The sequence below is a fragment of the Anomaloglossus baeobatrachus genome, chromosome 12, assembly GCF_048569485.1.
Source record: "Anomaloglossus baeobatrachus isolate aAnoBae1 chromosome 12, aAnoBae1.hap1, whole genome shotgun sequence".
In the NCBI taxonomy this organism is placed as follows: Eukaryota; Metazoa; Chordata; class Amphibia; order Anura; family Aromobatidae; genus Anomaloglossus; species Anomaloglossus baeobatrachus.
In genome coordinates this window covers 100718328-100743263 of record NC_134364.1, presented here as the reverse complement: position 1 = coordinate 100743263, position 24936 = coordinate 100718328, and the positions used below count along the sequence as shown (strand labels likewise).

At 43.4% G+C, this 24936-nt stretch overlaps 1 protein-coding gene across 1 annotated transcript in view; it reads left to right on the top strand.

The window, feature by feature from the left end:
• VANGL2 (VANGL planar cell polarity protein 2) overlaps nucleotides 1-24936 on the top strand; it is a 107194-nt gene that overhangs the window by 71636 nt on the left and 10622 nt on the right. The window contains exons 3-6 of the mRNA XM_075331214.1: nucleotides 10365-10646; nucleotides 14495-14618; nucleotides 20684-21288; nucleotides 23509-23642. Coding sequence (XP_075187329.1) covers nucleotides 10576-10646; nucleotides 14495-14618; nucleotides 20684-21288; nucleotides 23509-23642 — 934 coding nt within the window. The 5' untranslated portion in view covers nucleotides 10365-10575. The remainder of the gene's footprint in view (nucleotides 1-10364; nucleotides 10647-14494; nucleotides 14619-20683; nucleotides 21289-23508; nucleotides 23643-24936) is intronic.

The window sequence follows — 24936 nt, the reverse complement described above, 5'->3', positions numbered from 1 at the left end:
CCGAAGCAGCATTGGATGCTTGGCTAGGTTGGATTTCATGTTGGGTTCTTTGTGCTCTTATGAGATGAGCATCAGGTCAAGCATGTACGGTATGTAGGATGGAATAGCTACCAGACAATGATAGAAGTTTTATGGCCACCTTTAGAGTGCGATTATCCCACCCAACTTCAGGCAGGGGCTGTAAAGCTCAAGTTTTTATTTACTGTCCAACTTCGATCCTTGAAGACTGTTCTCCTGGGACGATTACTCTGATAGCAACCCATACAGATGACGCAACTGGCAAAATCGCTGGTCAGGGACTGAATTTGGGCAGCAGTTGTATTTCTAGGTTTGAGAGGGATTTTTATATAATATATATATATGTATTATATTGTATATATTTTTAATATTTTTTTTTTTTCAGAGTGGCACAAAATATTTCTCAATCGGCTTCCTAGCTGCAGGCTTTGCTTAGTGTTGATATGTCAAGGTAGTCTAAAGTTTATTTCGTTTGTCTCTCGTGGATTTTTCATGGTCGTCACCCTGAAGAAAACTGATCCCATTTTCTGAACAATAGGAGAAGAGTTACAAAAGGAAGCAATTTTTTTTTTTCCCTTCAGTTTCGCTCCTTGCTCACCCTACACCCGTCCTTCCTTCCAATTTCTCCACCCTTCTTCCCTCCATGCACTTGCTAGGAAGAATGTTTCTCGGCCTGGCTGCCATTACCTAGGAAACCAAAGGGGTGCATGTGGTGGGATGGGGGAGGTGCAGGGAGACTAGGTCTTTTGGGTTTCCATGGTAATAGATGCGAAAAATCTGGTATTCGGGACAAAAACCTTCACTGACTGCAGCATCCTGACCCTGTCCATCCAGAATCACTAGCTGGAAGCAGGACATAATTGGATGTGTATTTTTTTTCTTCTTTTCAGATATGTTTCTATGGTCACCATGATTCGTCATATTGTCCGCCCCGGCCACTGCTGCCATGCACTGAGCAGAAGATGTCACATACAATGTCAGTCAATGTCCGTATACTCTTTAATCAATACAATAAAGGTTGTTTATGGGTTTATAACAGTGTATTATTATTATTCTTATTATTGATATACATATAGCTCTATCAATAATAATAATAATAATACTATGTGTATGGAGATGTGTAGATGCTTTAATTTATGCATGTTAGGTAGAGGTTTGGTCAGGGATCCTTCCCTGATAGGGTGGCGCCCTGGGCTCTTCCCGCCCCTGTACGGCGGCGCCCGGGGCTCTTCCTGCCCCTGTATGGTGGCGCTCGGGGCTCTTCCCGCCCCTGTCTGGCGGCGCCCTGGGCTCTTCCCGCCCCTGTACAGTGGCGCCCTGGGCTCTTCCCGCCCCTGTACGGCGGCGCCCTGGGCTCTTCCCGCCCCTGTACAGTGGCGCCCTGGGCTCTTCCGGCCCCTGTCTGGCGGCGCTCTGGGCTCTTCCCGCCGCTGTACGGCGGTGCATCTTCACGCCCTCTAACTGATATGTGTACATTGACAAGTTTTTAAATTTAGGCAGCAGTAGCTCTGGGAGCTCTGTTCGCTTACATAGGTGGGGTGGCTAGTAATGGTAATTCAGAAGTCGATATAGCCCAACACTCAGTGCACCATAACAAGGGTACAATGACCCCTCGATTTACCTAATTAATCAAAACCGTTTTCTGTTCAAAGAAGACTGAAAAACATATACTACTGGCAAGATTTGGGCGAGGTTCCTGGGCCTCCAAACGTTCCCCCGACAATTGATGTCAAAGGAGATAAGGCAGTTTAAACATTTTTCCTCAACCTTTTTATTGACTCGTCCCGCGTAAGAACTCACATTTCTGAACCCAACTTTATAGGGGAAAACCTGCTGGAGCGGCACTTCTGCTGTGTGTGCAAAAAATCAGTTCGGAGGAGTTTACAAATCTTGTGCACATGCACCCCAGGCCAATCTACATAAGAAAATACATTTGGGCAATATGTCACTTCTTTTTTTATGTGGCACCGGGAAGAGAACAAGTGTTTAATTGTGTCTCTTGTAACCATATCCAGCACCTACTGACCACACTGAAGTCACCCTGTGCCATGCCTTCCTGGTATGCTCCTTATTTGTGGTTGCCTTGTACTCATATCTGCCTCTGTCTCAAGGGAAACATTCCCACAATGCAAATACCTCATGAAAAGGCTTCTACAATAGAACTGTAGGTACACAAACCCTTCCGGAAAGACCTGATTCATGGGACCTCATTACACCCAACTCTGTAGGACCATTCTTATAGTTATGTATTAATCGTCTGTATACCAGGGATCATGATACAAGTACAGCAGACATTATGGTTATTAAGGGGTCATATTACAGTAGAAGGCAGTATTATAGTAGTTATATTCCTGTACATAGGGGGCAGTATTATAGTAGTTATATTCCTGTACATAGGGGGCAGTGTTATAGTAGTTATTTTCTTGTACATAGGGGGCAGTATTATAGTAGTTATATTCTTGTACATAGGGAGCAGTATTATAGTAGTTATATTCTTGCACATAGGAGCAGTATTATAGTAGTTATATTCTTGCACATAGGGGGCAGTATTATAGTAGTTATATTCTTGCACATAGGGGGCAGTATTATAGTAGTTATATTCTTGTACATAGGGGGCAGTATTATAGTAGTTATATTCTTGTACATAGGGAGCAGTATTATAGTAGTTATATTCTTGCACATAGGGGGCAGTATTATAGTAGTTATATTCTTGTACATAGTGGGCAGTATTATAGTAGTTATATTCTTGTACATAGTGGGCAGTATTATAGTAGTTATATTCTTGTACATAGTGGGCAGTATTATAGTAGTTATATTCTTGTACATAGAGGTCAGTATTATAGTAGTTATAGTCTTGTATATAGGACCAGTATTATAGCAGTTATATTCTTGTACATAGGGGCAGTGTTATAGCAGTTATATTCCTGTACATAGGGGGCAGTATTATTGTAGTTTATATTCTTGTACGTATGGAACAGTATTATAGTAGTTATACACTTGTAGAGAGGAGCAGTATATATGCATGTCCATAGATGGCAGTATTATTTTACAAGATATCAATCATCGTTTTAGGCTGCAAAAGTTTTTTTCCAGTGTTATGAGATTATGAAAGCTATCCTTTTATTTTTCTTTTATTGTATAAAGATGACGTACACTGGACTCACATATATTACATAGTTACTTAGGTTGAAGAAAGCCCTAGGTCCATCTAGTTCAACCTTCCTCCACCAGTTCTATATTTTGTCCCTAAGTCATTTATAACCAACAAAGTTGTGCACTGATGATATCATCCAGCCCTGATATAAAGCTGTTATAGTATCGGCCATTACTACCTCTTGTGGTCGGCATTCCACAGTCTGACTGCTCTAACTGTAAAGAACCCTTTCGGTATTTAAGTTGATCGCAGGGTATAGCTGTAGTGATGGATATATTTTGCTTTGTTCATTCTGAATTAGTGACTTTCTTGATTCGGTCAAGTGTTTGACCACTGAGACGTAACGCTGAATCTTCTGTAATTGGCCTAATTCCTTTTTTCTAATTTCCGTGTGGCTACCGTTTTTCCTGATGGAGCTTTTCTTATATAGTAATACGATTGCTGAGAGCAGCAGGGCAGCGCTGTCTGCTGAAAGGTGTAAGAGCTGAGTTAGGACAAATCACAACTTACTCAGCTTCAGACGCACCCTAAAGACGCATCTTTTTAGGGCGGCCTATCACACTCCCTAATCAGATTCGATTCACATAGTCCCTCTACAACCTCTCACAACATAGCTCCACATCAAACTCCATGGCACCCAAAGGCATCTCAAGGCTCGGGCCCACTGGTCCAGGAAACCATTATCCAGCCCCATTTCCGTGAGATGGTTGGATTGTCATTGTAAATAAGCACTTGAACCTTGCCTCTCCCCCCATCTCATTGTAGATTGTAAGCTCTCACGAGCAGGGTTGTATTTTTTTTTTCCCCTCTAAATATTGTATTTCTATAACTGTTACTTGTTTGTATATGATCCTCCTGAATTGTAAAGCGCTACGGAATATGTTGGCGCTATAGAAATAAAGATTATTATTATTATTATTATTATAATTCTAAATGAAAATGCAGATTTTTCATCCTAGAAAAAAACCGTTTTGAAACATTTATGCACCTTTTTTTTTTTTTTTGTCTCTCGAATGGTCTAAGCTTGATCCTTCTTGATTAATCAGAACTGGAGAGGACCGACATGGCCTAATCATATCAGCTTGGTCCTTCATGATTGTTTTGAACTTCAGAGAAGACTCACATGTCCAAATCCTATTGGCTTGGTTATTCTTGATTGGTCCAAACTTGGTCCTTCTTGATTGACTAAAATTTGGAGCGGGCCAATGTGTCCCAGTTATATTAGCTTGGTCCTTCTTGACCAGTCCAAGCTTGGTCCTTCTTGATTGATCAGAATTTGGAGAGGGCCCACATTTTACAAACTTATTAGCTTAGTCCTTCATGATTGATTAGAATTTCAGAGAACACCCACATGTCAGAATCATGTTTGCTTGGTTCTTCTGGATTGGTCCAAGGTTAATCCTTCTTGATTGACTAGAATTTGGATTGTGCCCCAGTCGTATTGGCTTGGTCCTTCTTGATTGATCAGAATTTGGAGAGGGCCCACGTGTCACAATCTTATTAGCTTAGTCCTTTATGATTGATTAAGAATTTTGTAGAAGACCCACATGACAAAATCATGTTCCCTTAGTTCTTCTTCATTAGTCCAAGGTTAATCCTTCTCAATTGACTGACTGACTAAAATTTGGAGTAGGCACACGAGTCCTAGTCATATTAGTTTGGTCCTACTGGATTGCTCCAAACTTGATCCCTTTTGATAGATTAGAAATTGGAGAGGGCCCACATATCGCAGTCATATTAGCTTAGTCTTTCAGGATTGCTCCAAGGTTGGTCCTTCTTGATTGATCTGAATTCAAATCATGCCCACATATCCCTGTCATATAAGCTTGGTACTTCTTGGCTGGTCCAAGCTTGGTCCTTCTCTATTGATAAGAATCTGGAGATCTGGAGAGGGCCCACAGGTCCCAGTAATATTAGCTTGGTCTTTGTGGATTGCTCCAAGTTTAGTTCTTTCTGATTTGATAGACATTTAGGTGAAGGACTCAAATAGTTACTACTAATATTTGGGGGGGATTTATTTTAATATACAGTATAGTCCAAAAGTTTGGACGCACCTTCTCATTCAACGAGTTTTCTTTATTTTCAGGACTCTAAAAATTGTAGATTCACATAGAAGGCATCAAAACTATGAATTAACACATGTGGAATGAAATACCGTATTTTTCGGACCATAAGACGCACTTTTTTCCCCCCAAATGTTGGGGGAAAGTGGGGGGTGCGTCTTATGGTCTGAATGTGGCTGCGGGGAATGTGGGTGCTGCGGTGGAGCGGGTCATCGGGGGCACGAGCAGGCTGTAGCAGCCTGCCGTGACCACGTGGACCCGCTCATTTAATATGCACGCCCATCCCCCGCCCATCATCCCTCAGCGCTGAAGCCGGCGCTGACAGATGGGCGGGGGATAAACAGCCGGCTCGCATGATCACCCCTGGCAACTACGGCCTGGAGTGATCATGTGCGGCTGTATTCACTGCACCCCGTGCATCATCATCAGCGCGGGGAGCAGTGAATCAGTGTACAGTACTCTCACCGTTCCCCTGCAGCATCGCTCGTCCTCCCGTCTGTGTCAGCGGCAGCGCCGCTGATTGGAGCCGTCCCCATTACCCTGCTGGATCGCGATCATCTCCTGTGTTTGTGCCGGCGGCTGAGTGGAGACTAGCGGCGCGCACAGCGATGACGTCATCGCTGTGCGCACGTGTCCACACGCAGCCGCCGGGACACTGGCACAGACACAGGAGATGATCGCGATCCAGCAGGGTAATGGGGACGGCTCCAATCAGCGGCGCTGCCGCTGACAGACGGGAGGACGAGCGATGCTGCAGGGAGTGAGGTAAAGTGAGGTGAGTATGAACGTTTATTTTTTTTATGTGCCACAGGATGCGGCCATACACCAGGATGGGGGCATATTATGAGCAGGATGGGGGCATATTATGAGCCGGATGGGGGCATATTATGAGCCGGATGGGGGCATATTATGAGCCGGATGGGGGCATATTATGAGCCAGATAGGGGCATATTATGAGCCGGATGGGGGCATATTATGAGCCGGATGGGGGCATATTATGAGCCGGATGGGGGCATATTATGAGCCGGATGGGGGCATATTATGAGCCAGATGGGGGCATATTATGAACCAGATGGGGGCATATTATGAGCCAGATGGGGCCATATGCCATGATGGGTTATATAGCAGGATGCGGCCACATGCCAGTATATAGCAGGATGCGGCCATATGGCAGGATTACGATATATAGCAGGATGAGGGACATATACTGTACATACCAGGCAGGGAGGATCATTACCAGGATGCGGCACCTTAGTAGAGAATTTGGGGACATTACCCCCATAACAGTGTCAGCATCAGATCCTCGCCCCATGACAGTGTGTCATGACCACATTTTTTGCTTAAAATTTTATTTTCCTCCTCTAAAACCAGGGTGCGTCTTATAGTCCGGTGCGTCTTATAGTCCGAAAAATACGGTACTTAACAAAAAAGTGTGAAACAACTGAAAATGTCTTATATTCTAGGTTCTTCAAAGTAGCCACCTTTAGCTTTGATTACTGCTTTGCACACTCATGGCATTCTCTTGATGAGCTTCAAGAGGTAGTCACCAGAAATGGTTTTCTAACAGTCTTGAAGGAGTTCCCAGAGATGCTTAGCACTTGTTGGCCCTTTTGCCTTCACTTTGCGGTCCAGCTCACCCCCAAACCATCTCAATTGGGTTCAGGTCTGGTGACTGTGGAGGCCAGGTCATCCGGCGTAGCACCCCATCACTCTCCTTCTTAGTCACATAGCCCTTACACAGCCTGGAGGTGTGTTTGGGGTCATTGTTCTGTTGAAAAATAAATGATGGTCCAACTAAACGCAAACCGGATGGAATAGCACGCCGCTGCAAGATGCTGTCCAAACCTTCGGTCTGTACTGTATAAATATATGTTATATATGTTATATATGTTATATATATATATGTATGTATGTATATGTATATATATGTATATATGTATGTATAATGTATATTACTAATTCATGGCCTGCTTGAACATGAATAGATGGAGCAGATACCGTAATCTTTCAATTCAAAAAGTTGGCTTCCTCATTTAAAGGGAATGTGTCAGGTTTTTGTATGGAATCTGAGAGCACCATGATGTTAAGATCAAGAACTTGCTGCTTTGATAAAACCTCTGTTTCCTTGGCTGTAGATGTAGCAGTGTTCAGAATGCTGAGCTGTTTATAACTCGGCCCACATGCCTAATTGACAGCTTCCTGTGTACACTGTCAGCAAGCTGCCAATCAGTGATGGTGGTGGGGTTACACCAGTTAGCTGCACTGATTTATATGCCACACTTAGTACTATAGTGATAATCTCCTGCTGATAAAACATAGATTGTACCAAAACTACAATAAGCTGCTGAGCAAGTGACACGTCCCTGAAATCCGGCTCTCAGCCTGCACATTATGTTGTTCTCAGAATAAATAGGAAAAAAATCAGCCAACAGATTTCCTTTAAGAATGCTAACAAAACCATATTTTTGGCAAAAATATTTGTATATTTATGAGAATCTGCAACGAAGATATTTTATATCTAAGCAAATGATATTTTTATGGTTTCTTATACTTTAGCATTTTTATATTATTCATCTGTATTGACAGATTAAATTAAAAAAAATATCGCCAACTGTTTCTCACAAACATGTTATGCAGCTTTAATTAATTTATCCTCATTTAATATTCCTGGCAAATTGAAAACAGAGATGCCGCCACACTTACAGTTTTGGAAATCTTCTGGAGCTCTGTAATTAATTTTTTTATTTTTTTTCAAGGCTTAACGTGTGAGTTTTTCTTGACTCCTTTTTTTTTTTTTCTGACTCCATACTCAAAGGCGAAACATTCGTGGTCACAGCGACGGCGACTGCTACCGGGCCCGGTTGTAGAGCGGTAGTGTCAGCTGGATGTGTGTCTGAGGATGTGCATCTAGCTGAAATGCATTGCAGCACAGAGACCCGTCAGGACCTTACACTGCGATGTGCTGCCCGCTAATTAAGGCTATGAATATTCATTGCTCCCCATGCCCGTAATCCAGGGCATGGGGAGCAGAGAATATGCCGGCACCAGGCAAATGACTGCACTGTACGTGGGTGCACAACGACGTCATGCACTGCACTGCTTACATGCTGGCTAGTTGCAGCATGCCATCATCTGAGTAGGGCACTGGGAGTGGAGGTGACGGGGGTGGGGAGGTGAATATAATCGTTTGTTTTTTTTTTGTGCAGCACCTGGGGGTATCATATACCAAGATGCGGCCTGATGGGGATATAATCCAGGATGGGGCCATTATGGGGACATGTATACCAGGATGGGCCCATTATGGGGACATGTATACCAGGATGGGGCTCATTATGGGGATATGTATAGCAGGATGGGGGCCATATATTCCAGGATTTAGCCAGGATGAGGTCATACACCAGGATTGGGAACATATTTACCATTAACTGGTCAAGGATGTTGAACATGTAATTCGGAAAAGGAAAATCTGACCTTGTAGGCCAGTAGTTCCTTACTTGTTCCTCCAATGTTGCTGCATACCTAGTTGAGTTGAACAAAAAGAAATCTAAGACCCTGGTCCAGTGGCCCTGGTCCTTGTAGCTTGCAGTGTCTCTTGTGGATAGTAGGCCCAGTGCAATGTCATAAGGCATTGATGACGTTGGACCAGGCCTACTAATCAGAAGAGGTGCCTGGGATGTCGGCAAGTAGGATTAGGTCATCTGTAGCCCATAGCCATTGGATCAGGGTCTTGCAAATTATTTTTGCACAACTCGAATATTTAGACATTTCATTGACCATCTCAGTGGGAGTTCAAAAATCAGGTATCCCAGAAACAACCAAAGCGAAAACGAAGACTCAATGACTTCTAGTTGACTTCTCCTTGCCCATTCCCACAAAATGGACAATTGCCACTTTTTATAGTGGACTTCCTTCAATTATTTACCATGCCTTTAATACCTGCCATACACAATAGACTGTGCACCACACCCACCGATCTCAACTAGTTTGGCTGATGCTTTAATGTGTTGGGGGCACTGGTCAACTAGTTGTTGGAGGAAATGTCAATCGGTCACATTCAAATTCGTACTAACAAGCGTTTTGTGATATGCCGCCGGCAGTGATGTTGACTCTGCAGCTTTCACAAAGACACACAAATGAACTTGGCTGAATGAGCACTCATGTCTATGGAAGAGAAGGCCAAGATGGCTGTTGACCGAACGATTGGCCAAAGCGTCGTTCTACTGGTTGCCATTTAATAGATGTAGGGGTCTTAAGTATGAGGAAACACAATAGCCAACCCAATTAGGCTAGATTTTTATTTTGAGAGGGAACTTAACGTACAAGTCAAACAAGTGCTGAGAGTCACCAAAACGAACACTGAAATTTCCCCCTGGGGAGGTTGATTTAGCAAATATGATGAGTTTTCTCTTGCTGGATCATCATGATTGGTAAGTCTTCTAGCCGCAGACAGGTTCTACAGGTGGTGGGCTCAGGCATCGTTCCCACCTTCCTGTTTGAAGTTTGTTTTTTTTTTTATTACATAATAGTGCCACATTTATGTAGAACTGGGCGTATCCTGACAGACGCTGACATGTACGTTCCTTTTTAGTACAGTGTGAAACCCATCAGCGTTTAATAGTTCCCAGGTGTTTCTAACTTCTAGGAACTTTTTTGAAGATTTTCTATGTGGCTTTTTTTTAAATAGATATATTTTTGATCTGTTCTCCAGGTCTTTCCATCTTGTTAAGGCCAAGTCATAAGAGTCCAACCAGTCGAAATGTTAAAACGTAGGCCAGCTTGCATTCCAAATACTGTAGACATGTTGACGTTGGTTTGATTTCTAAGAAGTCTTAAAGATGGTGTGACCCAAATCACTGAATATTATTGGTATTGCTCAGGAGTTCCTAGAAGTCAAGGATGGAGATGCAAGGAATCAAGTGGTTAATATAAAGTCTTGAAAATGTGCTTTTTGTTGTCACTTTCGAGATACTTATTTCTAACGATTTCTATGAATGTTTCGAATGGGCCACCAAAAAGTCAAATCTGTTCCAAGGGCAATCCTTACCTATCTATTTGAAAAGTGCTACAAAAATGGTCTATATTATGGGCAATTGTATATATTTTTATTGTCTGTATATTTTTTGTTTTAGATCTTAGGTCCCCTTATTTTTCTTATGAGACGGACCAAGACCTCCTATCAAAATAGAGTCCCTCAAGGTGAAAGTCGATTTTTTGACGGCGCCTTTTGGCCTGAAAAAACCTGTGCTGAAAGAGGCCGCAGCGGTGTTGGCTGCAGTTCCAGGTTCAGGGAAGCCGAAATCCGTAATCGTGGATCGCCACAAAGGACGTTACTCTGAAAACATGGACAACGAGTCCCAATATTCTGGGTACTCCTATAAATCCGGGCAATCTCGGAGCTCACGCAAACACAGGTGAGACCTTCTACCTCCTACATTTTTTTTTTTTTTAAGATTTTTTTAAGTTGAGTTTTATAGTTGTCAATTGTGGTCTTCATGACTTTAGACTTTTTGTACATTGAGCCTAAAATGATATTACGGTACTTTCTGGGTGGATCGATTTGTCAAAAAAGGTGGTTTTTCTTCTTGGCACATCGTCTCTCACATACCTACCCAGTAGGATCACCTTTTCATGCTCATCCAGGAACTGTAGAACTGCCATTATTCCGGGCGATTTTCATGGTGCCACAACTTGGACCTTCTAAAACTTAGAAACCTGTGTCCTTTGTTGGTGGCCAAGCTTTGACCAGATTCATAGAGTACGAACGTTTTTCACTCCAATGCCAGAAAAATATATATATATTTTTTTTATCTTACCCAAGTTGGACTTGGCCAGCTCTCATCATGGCTGATATCTCTAGAAAAGTGTGATAGAATTTTGGTATCTATCACCATGGAGAAACGTTTTAGAAGGTTCTCCTGAAAGGGAACCTGTCACAAGTTTTGCGGTCTACAATATAAGCTGCAGCCACCATCACTGGGCTCATATACAGCATTCTAACATCCTGTATATAAGAACCCAGGCCGCTGTGTAGAATGTAAAAATCACTTTATAATACTTACCTAAACGGTCGCTGCGGTGAAGTTGGGTCATATTGGTGTCTTTGTTCTCCGCTGCCGGAGCCTCCTCTTTTGGCCATCTTCGTTGTCCTTCTTCTGAAGCCAGGCTGCATGACACGTCCAACGTCATCAACACTCACTGGCATTGATATACTGCGCAGGCACACTTTTATCTGCCCTGAGCAGGGCAGATCAAAGTATTGTAGTGTGCCTGCGTGGGACTGGTGAGTGTGTATGATGTAGGACGCGTCATGCACACAGGCTTAAGAAGGACGAAGATGGCCGAAAGAGGAGGTTCCAGCACTGGAAAAAAAAGACTCCCATATGAACCAGCTTAATCGCAGCGACCATTTAGATATGTATTATAAAGGGATTTTACATTCTACATAGCGGCCTGGGCTCTTATATATAGTGACGGGCCCACAGGGTCTGGGGCTACCAGTTACCAGGCCGCGGTTCTGCTTCTGAGATGCTTCGGTGGCCAGGCCCGGTTCCATGACCCCGGCGGGGTCAATAAAGAGGGGAATGGGGATGATGGGAGTAGTTGTTTGTGACGTCACCTGTGGTGCGCGGCCAGTTATCAGCCGCCGCTGCTGCGGGAAGTTTCTCTCTTCTGGGGCAGATGGCAACATAGCTCAGATAGTGCAGCTCTCCACAGGTAGAGCTAGGCCCCAGGGAGGATGTTGGGAGTAGTAGTCGCCTCTGGTGCAGGGGAGCGATGCTGGTAGCGCCGGCAATGATGTGACAACACAGAGGGTGCAGTTCAAGTTCTTTACTCACTGGATTCACACTGCCCTTGGAGTGACGAGTCCCGCTGTGATGGGCTGCAGCTGATCCCTGATAGTTCAGAGGTCAAGGCCGGTGTTTCCTTCAGTGTGTCCTTTCCTGTGGTCTTCCCTCCACCCCAGCTCCTGGGGCGTTGAATGGGTCACGGGTGCCTGCTGCACTCCCCGCGAACCTTGGGATCCCCTTTCTTCCTAAGAACCCGGGTCGAGCCTCCAGCTCCAGACCACGGGGCCCTTTCTAGTCTCTGCCTTCTTTCTGACGTCTCTTCCTGAGTCTGACCTGGCGCCTGCTGCACCCGGAGCTAACTGAGTTGTCTGATGGCTGCTAACTTCCCCTGCAGGTGCCTCGCCTCCCGAATTGCTGAACTAGTGGGCAAGAGGTGCCATACCTCGTGATGGCTACCCCCGGCACCTACTCTAGCCCAGGTCCCAGTGACAGAACTCCCGTTTTTTATGTTGGATGTATTGTGATGGTTTACTGGTGATGACCTCCTCTGTATCCGAGATGAATACTGCATCTTGGGTGAGATGCAGTACCATGTGGCGCCTGAAACCGCAGGGGCACCGCAACAGCATGTTAGAATACTGTATATAAGAGCCCACTGGTGGTGACTGCAGCTTATAGGCCCCAAAACTGGTGACGGTTTACCTTTAAGAGAAACTGGTAACATTGTCTCCTGTTTGACTGCAGTAGCAGGACTCAGAGTAGGTGCCATCTACCAAGTGCGCAGTGTTCTTGCAGCGCCTCCACAGGAGTAATGAAGCATTACACTCTCCGAAAATCTAGAAACTGGACAGCTGTCCTTATTCCTGGTCATCTCAATCTTCAGTATTCCGGTGTTCCTTCTTGCCTTTCTTATTGGCATAAGATGACCAATTTTGTTAGGAAGAAACCTCTTCTTTCAAATGCTAGAGTAATCCTAGGATTTTTTTTTCCCTGAAGCTGGTCGTCTCTCACCACACAGATCTCTAGCCGAGAGGAAAGGTAAGTGGCCAAGACAAGTCCATCAAACAACATTTTGCTGTAAATACTCCTTGAAGTTGTCTGGCTTGCGAAACCTCTTTGTATTTGAAAGGTCTACTGAAGATAAACTGATCAGTGTCCTGCCGCAGGAGACACAGTGGTCACTTTGCATGCAGCGCCTCTGTGCCGACCCCGCGTCAGCAGCCGGGCTGCTCGGATCCGGATCCGCGGTGGCTCGAGGGGGTCTCCGGACCCGGGGATGTTGTGCGGCCACTCGAATAAAAAGAGGGGTTATGTACAGGGGATGATATGGACAGTTTGTGACGCCACCTGTGGTGTGTTGTAAGGGTATAGTACCACCGCTGCGGAGGGATACCCCAGGACTCGGTGATGGTGTCGGGAAGGTGCCGTCGGGCCAGTAAGGGTTAATTGCGTACTCACTCTGTCCAATAATGCTGACTCTGACAACCGTAGTAAACCAAAGTTCTTGATGGCACTGCAGCAGGGAGGTAGCACGCCTGGATCCCTTGCCTGTTGGTGTTGCTTGTTAGCCTGTGACCTTGACCTTGGCACCTCTTTCTGTAGTTGGTCCCTTTCAGCTTGAAACTAAAACTGGTCCCGCTCACCCGTATGGCTAACGGAGTGAGCTTGCTCTCAGGGTTCATGCTTGGGATTTTCTGGACTATGTAGTGGGAAAGTCCTATTCCCCCTTGTTGCGCTAGTACCCCGATTTTAGAGTGGGTGGAGAACGGATCTTGAAGGCTCCGTCCTCGTCGGGTGAATTACCAGGACGCCTGAAGCTACTTCCTGGCCTAGGGTCCACATACCCCGTTGTGCCCTGGCCCCTGCCCGGTGATGGCACAAGGCCGCCGGCTGTCCTCCTCGACAGTCCGTGCCCCTTGTCAAAATCCCCTGCGACCGGGGTCCAGCTCCTACCAGGCCTAGACCAACGTCTGCCACCTAGTAAACGAGGAGCCCAGCTCCTGACTTCCTCACTTTCACCTCCAACAGGACACTGACTGTCTCCTGACCTCAACTTAACCAACCCCCCAAGTGGCCAGCCCTATTCCCTTCAGGCTGTCCACTGGTGTGTCTGGTGGGTGTGGTGCAGAGTGTTACTAGGATTTTGATTAGCTTGTTCTTCGCAACACCAAAGATCAGGGACCCGTAACTAAGGAGGGTGGATACTGTGCAGAAGGGCAGATTGCACAATACCATGTGACGACCCAGGGCGTCGCACCTCCACCGGAGAAATGAAGCATTACACCATTCTTAAAGTCTACAGGCTTTCTATGTAATCCATTGACTTGTTGGGTAGACCAGAGTATTTTCGGATCTGTAACCTAGAAATCCCTGCCGAAAACAGATTTCCTACCCTTTTTAGAAAAGCCTAGCCCATTTTGTTGTCTTATTTTTTTTCCTTTTTATGATCTTTATTTTTTTTCTTTTTGTAGAGATCGAAGAGAAAGACATCGATCTAAAAGCCGAGACGGCAGCAGCCGGGGAGATAAGTCGGTCACTATTCAAGCTCCTGGAGAACCTTTACTAGACAATGAGTCAACGCGAGGAGAAGAGCGAGTAAGATGTTTATTTTTGGAATATTTTTTTTTTTTTTTGGGTTCGGTAAATGTAAACCACACACACATCCTGGTACATTTTTTTCCATTTTAACTTCCCATTTAAATGCATTGTTCAGTGACAGCCGTCCCCTTTCGATGCTAAGCCTTGCTTCCATCATGGGATTTTCCATATTCGGAGGCAAACAGCCACTTAACCCGTTGGCCTCCTCCACGGTGCAGAGTATGCCGGTACATTACACTGCAGAGCATTTCATCCGCTGCTGTCACCCGCCGTCCTGACGCCTGACAGCCCTTGTGTCTAATTATTTTCCATGAGTGTCTGCAGAGGTAATTAGCGGAAGGGTTTATTGATTTTTTTTTTTTTTTTTGCACCATTTATCTCCATCCTAAAAGCCGTCACACTGCAGGGTTAATATTAACAGGCAGCTGGGTGCGGAGGACCCGGACCCGCACATCGCTGGACGGTTGCCAGGCAGAGTTAATGAGCTGATCCAATGTCGCATCTCGGTGCACTGGGTAATTGTCAGGATTTTGCTATTGGGCAGCAGTGATGTCATTGTTTCCCGGTCGTGTCAAGGGCAGCAAGATACAATGTGCTGAAGCCGTGAGCCCTACTGTGGGAACTACATTATCCGGCCATTCCGTACAATTTACTCCTCTTAGGTCTATTACGCGTTGATTTGTAAAAGGACAAATGAGGATTTCCCTACGGAGGACGGCACAATCCCAAATAATGTATAGCGGTATTATTTACGGGCCATATAGCACTGTAATAGTTATTTTATTTCTATAGTGCCAACATAAGAAAGATGAATAGGAGGGACCAGATAATTAAAATGTAGCACCAGGGGAGAGTTAAATTAATGAGTTGAGGTGATAGGCCGGTTTTTAAAGCGTTGTTAGCAAATGTGGGGGATAGGTATTATCTGCATCGTCCAGGGTAGAGCATTCCAGAAAACTTGTGCAGCACGAGAGAAGACTTAAGGCGCTTTACACACAGCGACATCGCTAGCGTTCGCCCCCGTCGTGTGTGCGTCATGGGCAAATCGCTGCCTGTGGCGAACAATATCGCTAGTACGGGTCACACGCACATACCTTCCTAACGACGTTGCTGTGGCCGCCGAACAAACCCTTTTTTAATGGGGAGGTTCGTGCGGCGTCAGTGACGTCACTCAGCGGGCCACCAATAGAAGCGGAGGGGCGGAAAGCAGCCACATTGACGACACGCCCACCTCGTTGCCGGAGGACGCGGGAACGCTGTTGTTCGTCATTCCCGAAGTGTCACACGTAGAGATGTGTGCTGCCTCAGGAACGACGAACAACCTGCGTCCAAAAAGATCAATGATTTTTTTGTAAAGGAACGACGTGTCAACAATCAACGATTTTTCCCTTTTTTCGGATCGTTAGCGGTCGCACGTAGGTGTCACACGCAACGACGTTGCTAATGAGACCGGATGTGTGTCACGAATCCCGTGACCCCGGCGATATATCGTTAGCGATGTCGTTGCGTGTAACGGGGCCTTTAGAGACAGAAGTGGGAGGTTCAAATTCTGGGCGATTTTAGTCTTTTATCAGATGTAGAACTGAGGGCACAGGTAGGGTGATAGACCGGGATGAGGGAGAAAATATAAGACTGTGCATAGAGATGGGTGACCACTGATTATGTTTGCACACTGAGGTTTTCAGTTATTTTGTCCTATTTGTTGTTCGCTTCACAATAAAAAGAAATCCAAATGTTCCCAGTTGTAGGCACGTTCCTTACATGAACCAATTCAAACAGTGAATTTCCAGGTTGTGAGGTAGCAAAATATAAAAACTGTCATTGGGGTGAATACGTGTGTGTGTATATTTATGTGTGTGTGTGTATGTGTATATATATGTATGTGTGTGTGTGTATATATATATATATATATCTCTATATCTCTATGTTTAACTTGGCACTCGCTCTTGTCAAAGTTACTACTTGTTTCCATAGCAACAAGATTTTTTTTTTGTCTGCTAGAAATATTTCAGGCCAACTATATCGATATCTCATGTTTGTATTTATATATGTATGTTTGTTTGTCTATATATGTATAGATGTATGTTTGTTTACTTATATAGATGTTTGTGGCTGTGTATATATGTATATTCGTCTATATAAATGTTTGTGTGTATATATACAGTACACAAGTGAGTACACGCCTCACATTTTTGAACATATTTTATTATATCTCTTCATGGGACAACACTGAAGATCTGACCCTGTGATACAATGTACAGTGTCAGTGTGCAGCTTGTATAACAGTGTAAATTTGGTGTCCGCTATATAACTCAGCACACAGCCATTAATGTCTAACGCTGGCCACAAAAGTGAGTACACCCGTATGTGAAAATGGCAAAATTGTATCGGGAGTGGGAATATTTTCTGTGGCCATTATCGTTTTCAAGCACTGCCTTTAACTCTTGGGCATGGAAGTCACTAGAGCTTCACAGGAGTCGCTGGATCCTCTTCCATCCTCCATGACAACATCCCGCAGCCGGTGGATGTTGGAGACCTTGTGGTATTCCTCCTTCCGTTCGAGGAGGTCCCACTGATCCTCCACAGGGTTTAGGTCTGGAGAGGCTTGGCCAGCCCTCATCTTTACGCTCAGTTTCTTTAGCAAGGCAATGGTTGTCTTGGAGGTATTTGAGGTCGTTATTTTGCAATATGGAGGGGGAGATCATGCTCTTCTTCATTATGTCGCATGACATGTTGGCATTCATAGTTCCCTCAATGAACTGTAGCACACCACAGCCGGCACCACTCATACAGCCCTAAATCATGACTGTCCACCATCATGCCTGAATGTAGGCAAGACACACTTGTCCTCCTCACCTGGTTACCGCCACACACATTTGACACCATCTGATCCAAATAAGTTTATCTTGTTCTCATCAGAGCACAGGATGGTTCCAGTAATCCATGTCCGTAGTCATTGTCTTCAGCAAACTGTGGGTTTCCTGTGCATCATATTTAGAAGAGTCTTCCATCTGGGATGGCAGCGATGCTGAGCTGTCATGCGCGTTACCATCAGGGTTTACCTAGTAAACCCCCAGAAGATGTTACAACACACAGGGGTCATGTTACTACGGACATCCCTGTCGCTACAGAGAAGGGTGAATTCACCACAAGCTGACTCCTGAGCTCCTTAGTGTTCCTATACAGATTATTGAAACCTGTCAATGAGTCGGATACCTTAGGCCCTCAGCCTGCCATCCATTCACCCGGGGTCTCTCAGCGAGATACACTCATGACAAGAGCAATGTGATGCAATGTGCGGCATATGGTCTGAGCACTGAAAGGTGGACCCCGCACCCCTGTAACCTCTGCAGCAATGCTTGCAGCGCTCATACATCTATTTTGAAAAGACGACCTCTGGATATGACGCGGAGCACAAGCACTCAATTTCTTTGGTCGACCACGGCAAGGCCTGGTGTGAGGGGAACCTGTCTTGTTAAGCCGCTGTATGGTCTTGGCCACTGTGCTGCAGCTTAGTGTCAGGGTGATGACAATCTCCTTATAGCCTAGGCCATTTTTATGTATAGCAGTAATTCTTTTTTTTTTCCCGATCCTCAGAGAATTCTTCCCCATGTGGAGCCATATTGAGCTTCTAGTGACCAGTATGAGAGAGTGTGTAAGAGAGAACACCAAATATAACACCCCTGCTCCCCATTCACTCCTGAAACCTTTTAACACTGAGTCACATGACACCGGGGAGGGAAAATGCCTAATTGGGCACAATTTGGCCATTTTCACTTAGGGGTATACTCACTTCTGTTGCCAATGGTTGACCTAAATGGCTGTGTTCCCCTGTAAATATGCATGCTTGTGTGTGCGACATAGGAGAGGTCCTTGTCAGAAGGTACTGGATTAAGACAAAAAATTGCTTAGTTGAGGAACATTTCCAAATCTTTAAGTGGCAAAGGGACCTTTTGGATTAAAACCTTGCACATGTATAAACTTGGCGTACAAGATATTCAATAGGACAAAGGTGCACTTACACAATAGATGAACGTCAGCCAAGTTTTTGGCCAATTTACACCTTTATGACCATCCATTGTTTTAAAAGTTTAAGCTTATAAATTTTCTTAAAAAATAAAATAAATAAATTGACAACCAGGGATAACCTCACATAATGTATAATATAACTAAGGCGTGTACGGAAGACTGGAGCCAACGAAGGCGAGAAAACTTCTACTTAGATAATTCCGAGCTCGCTCCACAATGGAATCACTCAATGTTGTGTAACCGGCCGCCCTTCCAATTAACAGGATAAGACTTGTTCCTTCACTTTTGGTTATGGGAAATTCAATTGTTCTAAATATTCTTAAAGCGACAGAAAAAGGAAAATATGAAATCAGTTTAGAAATGTTCTTTCTAAAATTAAACGAGAAAAATTATTGCCATTACACATTTTGTACACATGTTTATTTCCTTTGCGTGTATTCGAATAACCCACAAAAAGCAGGGAAAAGAAAAATGGGCCCTAATTTCACACAAATCCCCAAAAATGAGTGACAAAATTTGTTGCCATCTTTCCAAAATTCTCTGTAAACAATTTTGTTTCAAGCATGTGATGCTCATTCAAACATGCCTATGACAAGTAACAAGAGTGGGCAATATGAAAATCATACCAGAAACCAGATAAAATGGGGAGAAGTTGACTCAATTTTTGCACTGTCTATATGTGTGCCATACTAAGCATGGAGAACAGAAAGAGGAGAAGAGAACTGTCTGAGGACTAGAGAACCAGAATTGTTGAAAAATATCGACAAGCTCAAGGTTACAAATCCATCTCGAGAGATCTTGATGTTCCTTTGTCCTCAGTACACAGCATGATAAAGAAATTTACAACCCATGGCACTGTAGCTAGTCTTCCTGGTTGTAGACAGCAGAGAAAAATTAATGAAGGGTTTTAACGCAGATAGTCCTGATAGTGGATAAGCAGCCCAAATCAAGTTCCAAAGAAATTCCAGCTGTCGTGCAGGCTCGGGGTCAACAGTGTCAGCATGAACAATCTGTCCACATCTGAACGAAATGAAACAATATGGAGTAGACCCAGGAGGACCCCCCTGCTGACACACATTAAAAAAGCTAGACTGAAGTTTGCCAAAATGTATGAGTAACCTGAATCCTTCTCTGAAAGTGTCTTGTGGACAAATGAGACCAAGATGGAGCTTTTTGGTAAAGCTCATCATTCTACTATTTACCGAAAATGGAAAGAGTTCTACAAAGAAAAGAACTCAGTACCTACAGTCAGGTATGGTGGAGTTTCACAAATTTTTTTGGGTTATTTTGCTGCTTCTGGCACTGGGGTCCTTGACTGTGTGCAAGGCATCATGAAATTTGAAGGTTACCAAAGGATTTTGGGTGCCCGGTGTCAAAGCTGGGTTTGCATCCTAGATCATGGTTACTCCAGCAAAACCATGACCCCAAAGATACTTTCTGATGCCCTCAGAAATGGATGGAAACAAAGTGCTGGAGAGTTCTGAAGTGGCAACAATGAGTCAGGTTCTAAATCCCATTGATACCTGTGGAGAGATCTTAAAATTGCAGCAGTTGGGAGAAGAGAAGAGAAGACGTCTTCAAATATGAGAGACCTGGAGAAGTTTATAAAGAAGAGTCCGAAACTCCACGTGAGAGGAAGAAGAGGCTTGTGGACGGGTATAGGAAGCGACTGATTAGTTATTTATTCCAAAGGGTGGCAACCAAATATTAAGTTGAGGGGGACAAGTTTTTTTTTTTTTTTGTTTTTTTTTTTTTTTTGAACCGTTTTTTGGGGTTTTGTGTGAAGTTGTAAAAATTGCCTTTTTTTTTTTTCTTTTCAATCAGGTTTTTTTTGTGTTGTTCCACTACATACAAAGGTATATAAATATAAATGTGTGACAAATCATATGTAATTGCAATAATGGGCTGGGAGAAATATTTATTTTGTGGAACAGTTTCAAGGGTGCCAACCCTTTCGGCCATGGCTGTGTGTAATATAAAATATTATACATTTTGTCCTTAAAACTGATTATTTTTTTTATCTTTTTTTCCAGGATGACAATTGGGGTGAAACCACTACAGTGGTCACCGGGACCTCTGAGCACAGCATATCACATGATGACCTCACACGTATCACTAAGGACATAGAGGACAGTGCCAAACTAGACTGCTCCCGGCACTTTGGGGTCATAATTGGTGGTACTTTAGCATTCATTTCATTCCTGACCCCTATAGCCTTTATGCTGTTGCCTAAAATTTTACCGTGGGACCTGGAAGCCTGTGGTACGCCTTGTGAAGGTCTATTTATCTCCGTGGCCTTCAAACTCCTTATTCTTCTTGTTGGCAGCTGGGCACTTTTTTTCCGTCGCCCCAAAGCTTTCTTCCCTCGGGTTTTTGTCTTCCGAGCTCTGATCATGGTGCTCATATTTTTACTGGTGGTATCGTACTGGCTTTTTTATGCTGTCCGTATCTTGACAACGGCGGAGAAGAACTACCAGGGTATAGTACAGTACGCTGTATCACTTGTGGATGCTCTCCTGTTTGTTCACTATTTGGCTGTTGTCTTGCTGGAACTGAGACAACTCCAACCTCAATTCACCATCAAGGTCGTCAGGTCCACGGATGGAGCCAGCAGACATTACAATGTTGGACACTTAAGGTAAGTCAACCAAGTTATAAGCAAATTTATAATCTAAAAACATCAAATAAGATCAGATTTTTAAGCTACGCATAAATGCCGAGGTTTTCCTAAATCCGGCGCTGTTTTTCTTTTGTTCCTGCGCCTCTCTGTTCCTGAGATATGGCCCATTATTACTTGTCTAGAATTCTACTCCTTGTTAGCCAACTGGGTTGGGTCTTGAAGTTGAGGACCACACCCACTTGAATAAAATGACTAGATTTATATATAGAAAAAAAAGCTCCTATCTCAGGAACGCAGGGGCGTAGGAACAAAAGAAAAACAACGCCGGATTCGGGAGAAGAACGCCGTTGCCACCAAGTAAAAAATATATATTTATTTTTGGCAAGTGATTTTAAAGGGTCCTACTTAAAGGGATTATCTATTTGGAAGCCATTTCACTGATAAGTTGAATTATTAAATTTTTCATCATCAACCAGCTACATAAAGAGTTTATATGCTTTAAATGTTGCATAAGAAATTAAATTTACATTGGACATGTTCGTCATGTTTGACTAGTTAATTCCTGCCAGTTCATCCTTGAGATTTATGGACTGTGACTGATCCCTAGTAGTAAAAACTAGCACCCTAGTATACGGAAATATCTAGAAACGATGTCTATTGTCATCTCTGTAAATAATGATATTGGAGAAGATTGTGTTTATTTTTGTGAGCTGTCATGTATATCAATACCATAAATTTTTGCGCTAAGAGTTTCCATGGTAACATCAAAGAAAAACGTTTACACGCTACACAAAATGCCGTAATGTGAAATAAAGAATAGTAGTTGTAAAGGGAAAAATGAGGAGAATGCAAAGGAAGATGAAAACAAAAGCGACCCTTAATACTCAATAGCCACTGCCTCTCGAATGAGTTTTTTTTTTACAGAACTTTTCTTGTAAAAATTTTTATTATTTTAAAGTTCAAACCTGAAAATTTAATTTTCTAATGACAAAAGCACTAAATCAAAAGACACCCCACTTTTGATAGGATTTTACCTTCCCATAGTAATGATAAAAGTTAATCCCAAATTGTGGTAGCAGTCACAATTCCTGCTTATATGTTGTGGCTCGCCACGTCCTTGTATCGGTGGGGTTTGCAGAGAACCTGGTGAGCTTTCCCATACCTCCCAAATTGTGGTGCCAGCATTTGACAAATATTTCTTACCCCCTTTCTTTTTCAATAATTCTTGAGTCGTATCCCCACCCTTTGCAGATATTGTGGAACCAACACAAGATCCATCCATTGAGATACCAAATCTTGGGAGCCTATCAAAAAAAGGATCATCCCTTCTTAAGGATGTGCACCAAGTCTACCACTTTAATATGTATTTTCTTTTCTACCGGTTATTTCCGCTGTTCTTCTGAATCCGTCGATGTTTTTTGTTTGTTCATACGCCTTTTTGTTCCTGAGATATGGTCCCTCTTCCCAGTATGGGAATAGAATATTGTAGCCAAATGGGAGTGGTCTTTAACTTTTATGTGGGTGTATCATCTTGGAAGCCACATCCAGTTGGCTAAAAAGCTAGACTTGTATTTAAAAAAGAAGGGAGCTATATCTTCGGAATGGAGGGGTGCAGGAACAAAAGAAAAACATCGCCGGATTCAGGAAAATGGTGGCAATTACACCAAATTAAAAAAACTTCCTTATTTATGGTAAGGGACAGGTGATCTTTTAAGATGTTGGATGATGACATCCTATGCTAAATTCTGACCCCCCCCCAATGGATGTGGATGCCACCCCCTTCTTAAGACTTAAGGTAGAAAAAGAAGAAAAATATTCAAGAGTTGATTCTCCTGATCTAAGAAAGCATGTGTGGTTGGGTGTACCCAACAACATTACATATTGGTATTTTTATAAATATATTCCGCCAATAAAAACTGCATAGTATATAGCTCTTGTTTTGTTAGTATGGATATCATACAGTCTTGGGTATCTGATCTCGGATTTTGGAGGAGGTAATGGCAAGGGCTCTAAATATAAACATTACCTGGTTACAAGAAAACTGGTTTCCCAATTATGTGGAAGCCATATTTGTTCACGCTCGCTCTTTCTGTAATATGTTTTGCTTTCCTTGTTGGTTCTCATGACCCTTCTGTATTTTCCTTGTGTCTCCCTTCTTTTCCTCCTTTCCTACACAATTTTTTTTACGTTTTATTTTTTGGCACCTGGTCCTACCCTTGTCTTGTTTTCCTCTCACAGTATCCAACGAGTTGCTGTATGGATTTTGGAAAATTATTATCACGACTTCCCTGTCTACAATCCCGCTCTCCTGAACCTGCCAAAATCCATCCTGTCCAAGAAAATGTCTGGCTTCAAGGTCTACTCTCTTGAGGGTGAGATGTTGCTTCCCCCCCCCCTCCTCCTTTAGAACTCCTCCGTGGTTTTATCCTTCATGTCTTCACCTGATGTCCTCTAACCCGTGCTATACGATGCTGTGTCGCCATTGACTTTGTTGTCTGCAGTCTGTATTAATTTGGGAAACTCTTGACTTAAAAAATATTCTAAATGTTGTAGATGATGCATTGGTGCTACTTGTGTACTTTGACTTTTCTAAAACAAAGCCAGGCTGAGATGCCAACCTTCATGAGTAGAGATCATTATGACAACTTTGCTCCACAATTCAGGTCAGTGCTCTCTGTCTGTGGACAGGACCTGTTTGAATTTCCTGATCTTATGGGTTCCTCAATAAGGCACTTGATTCAGTGGTCTGCAACGTACAGTTGACATCTGTCCGGCGCAGCAAATCGTAATACAAGCCCCGGATCCTGGAAGGTCATGGAATTGTGCAGCTCGACAACCAGAGAGCATTGACCTGGATCATGGACTGGGGTTGCGTGTAGTGATCTGGTAATCTCTAATATCAAGGTATCAATCATAGTATTTACGATCTCCATTTGTTGTACTGTTGAATTCCATCAAGTTGCCTAATTTTCCTTTTCACCTCAGGCTGTCCATACATTAATGATATTGGATGGCCATTTTCTAACGGACTTGTTCTTTTATGGTTGACCTTTTGAAGGTTGTCATCTCTATTAACAATTCTAACAAACAACCATCAATCTATGACCAGGTGTAGTCTTCATTGGTGAACTGTAAATGTCATTCATAATAACCAACTTTTTAACTTCACGTGGACTGAAAATATCCAACAGAGTTGACTAACTTTTTAACAGATATCTGCTGTCGATTAGTGTTGGTCTCATTCTGTAGGGAATGGTCAAAATTAGCTTTTTTGATTGACCCGAATCCCTACTTTATGACCAGCCTAATATTGTATACGTTGGGGAAATAGTATCTTGTGACTTTCTTTAGACTATTCTAAAGAGCACGCCATTCCCGCTACAAAAATTAGTTTGCCTAATGGTTTTAGTTGACGGTTATACTGGTTTGGATTAAAGAGACCATCTCAAGCTTTGATATCTACAAAGACCAAGTCCGTTCTAAAATGTTAGTGTGTAACTCAATTGACAACTTCAGTTGACCTCTTGGTCAACTTCTTTTGTACCTATAAGGCTGTAGAAAAGCTCGGTTTGCTAATTTCTGGTGCTGATTTGGCTAAGTTTCTTGGATTTCTTAGTGATGACCAAATGGGGGACTAAAAGATGGGATTTTTTCCAGTTACTTTAA